Here is a 9,667-nt window from a genome sequence, read left to right on the forward strand (position 1 = left end):
TCAGGAGTTCTCAAATGAGAACATGGCATGATTACTGTTAATGCTGTTTGCATTAGAGGTACATCACAGCTTGGTATTTTAATCTTGAAAAAAGGGGCTCCCGAGTGGCTCAGCGGTATAAGGCACTGCATCTCAGTGCTAGAGGCGTCTCTACAGACCCTGGTTCGATTCCAGGCTGTATCACAACCGGCTGTGATTGGGAGTCCCATAGGGCGGCGCACAATTGGCCCAGCGTCGTCCGGGTTTGGCTGGGGTAGGCGGTCATTGTAAATAAGAATTTGATCTTAACTGACTTGCCTAGTTAAATAAAAGCTACATTTAAAAAATAAAAGGACTTGGTACCTACTGTGATATTAGCTTAATCATTGTGCAATATTAACAAACCATTTATAACCAACACATAAAACTGGCAGCGTTAATTGCCTGTCACACTCACTATGACCATTTCCATTGAGCAAATAATTAGAGGTTTAGCTCTACAGTTAAGAGCAGCCACAATCATGTCTGCTTGCCACAAACAACAGCAAATCTTCAAACAGATTACAGGGTTTTGATAGCGATTCACTTTTAAAGCTTTGAAACAGGCTGCGCCTCACATCTCAAGTGATGATCGGTTCATTTATAAGCACGCTTGCATTACAAGTGCAGTCGGCAAACTCGCCCGGGAAAGCAAAGTATGACAATCTCAGTTTGCAAGACCTCACCATGCTTGTTAAAGCAAACATTTCACCAGAACAGCAGGGACCATCTTTCAGCTTAATCCACTCACAGAGCCCATAGTTCTATCTCAGTGTCTGATCTAAAGTAGACTCGGCTCTAGGCACTAATATGCATCTCAAAGGAGCTGGAAGCCAGCCAATCCCCCCTTTCTAATAAGGCATTGTGTTCTACAAGCCCTCTATATTACTCACTGTCATCAATTTTTTGTTTCACAACATGTGCCACAGTGCAGACCAATGAGAGCTTTTAGACTGATTGGCAGACTGAAGAAGGCAAGGGAGAGGAACTTTATTGTGTCTAAGATCCCCATCTCTGCTCTTCCCCATGTATGTAATGCCATTCCCATACCAGCATCGCACTTTTTACAGGATTGAAAGGCTCTTTGTGTCGCCTTCATATTGTGTGAAACGCAATGTATACAATACTGAACATAGCATATGACCTACATAAAACTATGACATGTAGACATTGAATAAATGATATCCTGGCACAGGGATCATCCTATTTTTCAAAGTCATTTTAGATACAGAGTAAGACATCAAAGGCCATGACATTAACCCATCAGTGTTTCCCAACTCCTCCAGTACCCCCAAAAGCACATTTTTGTTGTTGTAGCCCTGGACAAGCACATGTGATTCTATTTGTGTCTAAGTGTCTTTGTCCGGGGCGACAACACATTTTGTTTTATTGCACTTCCCAACATACATTACAACAAAATGTATGGGCAAAACAACCTGGCTAAACAATGTTAGCTGACATGGGCTAGTTGATCTGTACATTTCTGAGAAGTTATAAATATCTCTCCTAGTGGAGCTAATGGACCAATCAGGGCCTTAGATAAACTCTACATATCGGTATTGGACGATAATTCCACCGGTAACCGATATTCAATAGAATGAAAAAAGAGAACCTCATGCTTATCTGTACACTTGCAGCCATTCTCATGATATGTCATTCATTTCACAATGTAAGAAATCAACACTTGAAGCATACAGTATTTCTTTGACAATTGCTCTTTTGGATAGCAATTTACGAGAATTCAGAGTGGAAAAATGTAACATATTCATTTCCCCTGCGTAAAACAGTACATTAGCAGATATCAGTATTGGTAAGTTTTGTCCCCCCCCCAAAATCGGAATTGGACCCCCAAAAACATATTGGTCGGGCTCTAGACATGACTCCTGCAATACTGCTCATGTAAGTTCATGGCACATTTCTGAACACTGTCATGAGTGATTTACTGGGCAGTTGACTTGTTGGCTAACCATGAAGGTATGGCCATTAATGCCCACTGCTGTGTGTCATGACATTGTAAATTTTTTGTCATGAATGATTCTGACACGTTTCATGTCCTGCTGATCATAGCATTATCTAGCAGAATCTAGTGAATTGGTATTAAACACTCCAGGTGGGTGGACTGTGTGTGAGTTCCGCCTCCCATCTCTTTCCCCATTCAGTCAAGTGATAATTTAAAAGTCAGTTAAGGAACCCTCCAAAGCGATTTTAATGGGCAGACATTAAACAAGACAAATGTGTGCTCTTTTCTCTCCCTACCCTAAGATTTAGTGTGTGATTTTTTTCCTTTAAATATGTTAGAGTACCTTCCTTGTGATATAAGCCGTCTGAAACTGGTAAGGCCTGTACAGCACATGAAGACACACTGACGTAGCAACTACGCACATGTCAGGACAGGAGCATCAACAGCTGAAAGACAAGCACACACAATCCCGTGGCCTGCCACCACATCAACTAACAAACACCAACTGACAAATCAAATCAAATTGTATTTGTCTCATGCGCCGAATACAACAGGTTCACCTTACAGTGAAATTCTTACTTTCAAGCCCTTAACCAACAATGCTTTAAGAAGTTCAGAAAAAAGTGTTAAGTAAAAAATAAATAAGTAAAACATTTTAAACAAAAGTAACAAATAATTAAACAGCAGCAGTAAAATAACAATAGTGAGGCTATATACAGGGGGTACCGGTACAGAGTCAGTGTGTAACGGCATTCCTCTTCCTCGTCTGAGGAGGAGTAGTGAGAAGGAGGACCAATGCGCAGTGTGGTAAGTGTCCATAATGTTTATTTAAAGACATAAACTGAACACTACAAAACAATAAACGTGAAACGAACAAAACAGTATCGTGTGGCAACAAACACTCACACGGAAACAAACACCCACAACTCAAAAGTGAAACCCAGGCTACCTAAGTATGATTCTCAATCAGAGACAACTAACGACACCTGCCTCTGATTGAGAACCATACTAGGCTGAACTCAAAACCCCAACATAGAAAAACACACATAGACTGCCCACCCCAACTCACTCCCTGACCATACTAAATAAAGACAAAACAAAGGAAATAAAGGTCAGAACGTGACACAGTGTGCCGATTAGTCGAGGTAATTGAGGTAATATGTACACTAACGTTCAAAAGTTTGGGGTCACTTAGAAATGTCCTTGTTTTTGAAAGAAACACTATTTTTTTGTCCAATAAAATAGCATCAAATTGATCAGAAATACAGTGTAGACATTGTTAATGTTGTAAATGACCTCTGTCCAGTGTCTGTGTTCTTTTGCCCATCTCAATCTTTTTTTTATTGGCCAGTCTGAAATATGTATTTTTCTTTGCAACTCTGCCTAGAAGGCCAGCATCCCGGAGTCGTCTCTTCACTGTTGACGTTGAGACTGGTGTTTTGCGGGTACTATTTAATGAAGCTGCCAGTTGAGAACTTGTGAGCCGTCTGTTTCTCAAACTAGACACTCTAATGTACTTGTCCTCTTGCTCAATTGGGCACCGGGGCCTCCCACTCTTTCTATTCTGGTTAGAGACGGTTTGTGCTGTTCTGTGGAGGGAGTAGTACACAGCGTTGTACGAGATCTTCAGTTTCTTGGCAATTTCTCGCATGGAATAGCCTTCATTTCTCAGAACAACTATAGACTGACGAGCTTCAGAAGAAAGGTCTTTGTTTCTGGCCATTTTGAGCCTGCAATCGAACCCACAAATGCTGATGCCCCAGATACTCAACTAGTCTAAAGAAGGCCAGTTTTATTGCTTCTTTAATCAGAACAACAGTTGTCAGCTGTGCTAACATAATTGCAAAAGGGTATTCTAATGATCAATTATCATTTTAAAATTAGAAACTGGGATTAGCTAACACAACGTGCCATTGAATCACAGGAGTGATGGTTGCTGATAATGGGCCTCTGTACGCTTATGTAGATATTCCATTTAAAAAATCAGCCGTTTCCAGCTACAGTAGTCATTTACAACATTAAGAATGTCTACACTGTATTTCTGATCAATTTGATGCTATTTTAACGGACAAAAAACTTGATTTCCTTTAAAAAAAAAAGGACATTTCTAAGTGACCCCACACTTTTGAACGGTAGTGTACATGTAGCTAGAGTTAAAGTGACTATGCATAGATAATAAACAGCAAGTAGCAGTAGGGTAAAAGAGGGGTCTGTGTAGCCCTTTAATTAGCTGTTCAGGAGTCTTATGGCTTGGAGGTAGAAGCTGTTAAGAAGCCTTTTGGACCTAGACTTGGCTCTCCAGTACCGCTTGCCATGCAGCAGCAGAGAGAACAGTCCATGACTAGTGGAGGGTGGAGGCACAGACATACAGCTAAAGGTGTGCTTTTATCTAGAATCCTTATTTGCTACATCCGCTTTGGGACTTAAAATTAAGCAAATACCCATTGATTCTTGAAGAATATAACTTAATATAAATGCCTCATGAGCTTAGTTCAACTGTCGTACCCTATCAGAACCCAAAATAAAAGCTTGTTTTACTCCAATGTTTGCAAATAATATAAATGTAAACAAATACTATCTAGACTCAAAACAGGGTTAAAACTATACTTTTGATATCAATGATGGTCAGTCCTTGCATCCATAGCTGTCTATGAATTTGAGAGTGGTTACAGGTTACAGGCCCATCCCTCAGCTTTTTACCTAAACAGAGGCAGGTTAAACAGAGGCGGGTTTCATAAAGTTGCTTTCCCTCCTCTCCTTTATCTGCACTGATATGAAAAAGCAGGATAGGTGGAAGCAACATGGAGGACACTTACTGCCCATTTGCGTAGACAGCTGTCCAGTTCTTTCATGTTAGTGCCGATAAGGAAAAAAGGGAAGCACCCATTGACGAGAGAGAAACCGAGAGACAATGAGAGGGTGACAGACCGACAGACAGAAAGAGACAGAGAACAACCATAAGAGAGCCACAGCTAGAGACTCCTGCTGGAACTGCCAGAGTGAGCTCTCTGAGAAATCATGCTATGGCAGGTTGCCTGACTGACTGACTGGCTGACTGACTGGGGTGGCTCAGCTGGTGGTGTGGAACTGTCACCATTATTCAGGAGTATCTTAAACCTGGGACAGGTGCATTAGATACAGCATGACAGGCCTGCAGGGTCAGACAGAGACTGCCAGAGCCCAGCCAAACCCCCTGTCATCTCATGCGGTGCTGATCAAACTCTCTGAAAGACAGGGCAGGATGCAACATTAGCCATTGTTGTGGTGTGATCTTGATTTTGATGGCAAAATGAATACAAAATGAGACAAGAGTGCAAGCTTTCAATCAGTATAGGCATACTGTAGCTGCACTTCCCAGTTTTGTGTCTCAAACTCTAACCCCTGCCTCCCTTTCTCTCTCAGATTTGAGGGAAAGCTCTCCCCAAGAATTCCCGAGCTTGCAGTGATCAAAAGGAATCTTATCATTTGCAAGATGTATGTGCACATCGTCTCCCTTGCATGCCAAGGGGAATAGCAATACCAATTCCACTTCCACTGTGAAATCATACATATTTTCAGAGACATATTGAATGAAAGATGGTGAAATTCTCTCAAGTACACGGCCTTGTCCCTTATCAACAAGGCGAATGAACAATGTCATGGTCTCTCTAGAAGTTACCGATATGCAACATTTTGAGGGAAATCATTGCGGAGCCTTTTTACCATGACAGTCACGTTGCTTCACATTGCTCCGAAGTCACTGACGTTCTATAATATGCAGATAGAAGTGTGTGTAGGTAGGTAAAAAAAAAGTCATTGTCAAGTCATTGTAAAAATAAGAATTTGTTCTTAACTGACTTGCCTAGTTAAATAAAGCTAAAATAAAAAATGAATTGTCATATGTAAAAATGTAGAAGGCTAATCTAAGTTTTAGAAGAAAACAAACAAATACTCTGCCTTCGGATGACGCCTCTTGTGTTGCAATAATATGCTGATTAGCTGTAGCTCATTCCATGTCACCAAGAAGATTCATATAGGGCGAATCAATAACCATTACTAGTGAGTCTGCGGTGGACAACAGCATTTCACACAGCACAATGAGCACATAATCACATTATGGCCCAAATGCAAACATATACATTGGCAATGTATTCTGCTCACTTATAAATGAGAAACGAATGGCTTCAGGACGGAATGGAAAGTATAGCCTATGATGGAAATCATTTTTGGATTACAACCAGTGCCCTCTCGCACAGTGCTCTACCGCGACAGACCTTGTATGTGATCAGTTCAACAATTGCACCTACTTTTGAATAAAATCTCCATTGAAAACGAAATGTCAGATTCAGAGGGAAAATGTCATATTATAAGGACCAAAACCCTGACACTGGGGGTAGAAATCGAAAAAGGCAAGTTGGAGAGACAAAATAGTGGCTACTCGGCATAAGACTACTGCAACTGTATTCACGTGCTCTTTTCATAATATATATATCCACACATGTATTATATAAAGCTAGATCTCCAGAAAACCCTGTTAACTGCACATACTACCCTAGTTTTCGATTGGGGGGTGAATGCTGCGCGACACTTTTTGCGCACACTGGCACAACATAACGCACAGATAGACATATGAATTGCCAAAGTTACCTGACAACAAACACTGTATAGACAACTTAATCTGTGACATAACTGCATGTAAACGCGTTACCTGTGTTTTCAGAGGCTCTCCGTATTCAATGATGCTTATAAAAGGTATTTCCAAAAATGAAGCCATAAATTCCACTTGTACGATCTCTTCCTGGGTCTGGGGGAAGGCGAGCACAGCGGAGACCCCCTGAACAACGATAGCCTGACAAACACACCTGAAAAGGGACTCGGGGTCTCCTTTTGCTGGCTCTTGGGGAACCACTTCCAGGCTCAGGTTGAAAGGTAGAAAGTTGTCCCCAGTTTGAGCGAGACCGGCGAGGGCGCGGTTCAGGGCAGCCTGCACCCTGGCCGTCTGGCGGGTGGGCAGAAGGGCACCAAGGCGCACGGTGTTTCCTATCTGCGCCAGAATGTGACACGGCTGGGGATGGAGGTGACAAGGGTCGATGTAGAACTGTAGAATCACTTGGAATCCGAAGTAAAAGTATGCCAATAATCTTGAGAAGATTAAATTCATCCTGCTGCGCTCTCAAACAGAATGAGGTATTGTCAGAAGATAGCATCGCTTGCCTTATTTCCTTCTTCCTTTTTCTTTGCTGTATGGTCCTTTATTCCTTTTGTTGACGATTATATGACCAGTGATCTACAGATGGAGTTACATTGAGAATGTGTGACTAGGAGAAGGGGGGGGGGTGCACGATGGAAAGGCGGAGATACCACTGGACTGTCATCCTCAGAGAACACTAGCGGAACAGCAGTTGCGAGGCGGGAGTATTGGAAGGGTTATTGGCAAATGAAGACACATTTGTTTATTTCGAACTTGCATTTTTTTTTACTTACTAGCTTTAGTAAAAAGTGAAACCACCTCATTAAATAACTCTCATTAACCAGATGTATAATAAACAGCCTTTGTGAAAAAGATTTGGGGTGGCATTCATTTAATACATCAACCTGAAACTGTTGCTCTCAATTCCAAATGTATTTACACAAATGCCTCTGGGCATCAAAGCTCGTGCTCAGGATCTATTTTTTTAATGAATGTCCAAAAAGAGGTGTGACACTCCTGAGAGTGAGCAAGTGATTGGACCAAAAAGCGGAATTGCGCAGGCGTCGGATGACTTGGCACGCGCAGAGGACATGGGTAAATAAATCTCCATGGTAAATCGGCTTTTAAACCCAGGATAAAATACAGTCTCAGCTGGAGAGAGGCCAAACTAACTTTGGGAAACTGCACTGAATCAACCTGAACAGTTCATTTGAGTTGTTTTTATTTGTTACCGCCAAGTCACGAATTGGAGTCCATGGGCTATGAGTGTCTTGAAATAAAAGCACAATCTAAACGCATCCTATGGAACTGATTTTGATATAGCTATACATGCGTGTCAATGTGTATATAATTACATATAACACACCAGGTAGGCTATAACAGGTGCACTTACAATGTAATTTCAATTACGATTTGAAGTTGGACCTTTATAGTCAAAGTTTATGTTGAAATACATTATGAAATAGACATAGTCATTGTATATCAGCAATAGACTTGATGCACATAATCTAAAAGTCCTCCATTTTATGGAAATGGCGAAAAATATCTAGCAGCACTATTGGACCATCATCTATGTGACTGTAATTTGGTTATGATAAGCAACACATATTTATGTGGATTGCTTTGTGAGGCGTTCTTGAACTGTTAATATCATGGTGCTCAAAACAACGATTTATGGTACTGAATGAATGCAAAGACAAGGCGCTGTAAACAAACATTCCAGAAAATCAAATATTCAGACCATGTTAATTACTACCAGTCAATACCAGCACCAATTAAAAACCTTGTGTAGATAAAACAGATAGGCCTACTGAATTAACTCTTTACTAGAACTAGAAGAATAATGGCCCACCAATTGGCATGATCTTTAAAATATTTTTTTAACCAAGGTCATTAACCAGAATAGCTTACTGATACTACCGTAACATTGTCAGAGGCTAAAAAAGAGGGTTGTTTGGTTTATATAGGCCTCCTGTGGGATTACTGGGAATAAAATACATTTAACAAAAACCTTCAAACACGTATTTTTACAAGTGTTTATTTTTCAGCTTTATCATTTCCAAACACAATCAACCAAGACGTGTTAAAAAGTTCTGTCACTAACCACGTTTCAATCCAGTCATTTCATGCAGATGAATTATTTTCCTGGCTGATGGAAACATTAAATCCCGGTAGAATTGTATAAATGCTGACAGACAATTTGCTTGTTTGACATAGTGAGATCTTTTTATGGAAGTTAAATTAATTATGCGAGAAATTACGGTGGAAACGCCTTTATGTGCAAATATTGATCTAGCCTAATAACCATCATATCGAAGTAAACTTGGAGTCACGTGATGATATGTTGCGTGGTATATGGAGCCAGATAGCTGCCAAAAGGTTTAATGTACATATCCTTAGGATTGTAAGAAAATCCCTGCATAAAACATGAAATGTAAACGTGACATTTTATCTGTGAACATACAAACACCATGTTACGATTACAGAATAACATTTTAGGCTTGAACCAATCTTGTGTTGCAATTCTGACGTACAATAATACCTTTCAGAGTTATGGCAGTTTCATCTCACCAACAAACAAAAAACACACACCAAACGGCCTGTGAGGAGTGAAACACTAACAAGCATAACACAGTATAAAAAAAAATCGGAAGTCAGGGAAACTGGAAATAGGTATCCTGCACGTTTTCAAGTTTTCAAGTTAAAAGATGGCGTCAACAGATATGGCAGCTCTGCTTCTAGCTCCTAAGAATTGTTGCAGTATTTTGTTTTTCTGTGTATTATTTCTTACATTATTAGCCCACAATTGTTTTTTGTGTTATTACATACAGCCGGAAAGAACTTTTGGATATCAGAGTGGCGGTAACTCGCCAGCATTACAACCAGGAATACGACTTTCCCGAATTGGATCCTTTGTTCGTATCCCCAGGGCAATTTAACTTTTCCAGAGGCTGCTCCAAAACACCGCCGGCGGAGAAGAGGTATTCAGAGTGGACTTCTAGACCGACTCAGGAGGCGGG

General features: G+C 40.7%; 1 protein-coding gene across 1 annotated transcript in view; it reads right to left on the reverse strand.

Moving 5' to 3' along the window:
* Positions 1 to 7,261, reverse strand: part of LOC110531395 (glutamate receptor, ionotropic, N-methyl-D-aspartate 3Bb) — a 114,014-nt gene extending 106,753 nt beyond the window's left edge. Inside the window, exon 1 of the mRNA XM_021614590.2 lies at positions 6,666 to 7,261. Within this exon, the coding sequence (XP_021470265.2) occupies positions 6,666 to 7,118 (453 nt within the window). The 5' untranslated portion in view covers positions 7,119 to 7,261. The remainder of the gene's footprint in view (positions 1 to 6,665) is intronic.
* Positions 7,262 to 9,667: the final 2,406 nt, after the last annotated feature.

Source organism: Oncorhynchus mykiss, chromosome 1 (assembly GCF_013265735.2).
Source record: "Oncorhynchus mykiss isolate Arlee chromosome 1, USDA_OmykA_1.1, whole genome shotgun sequence".
NCBI classification, from domain to species: domain Eukaryota; kingdom Metazoa; phylum Chordata; class Actinopteri; order Salmoniformes; family Salmonidae; genus Oncorhynchus; species Oncorhynchus mykiss.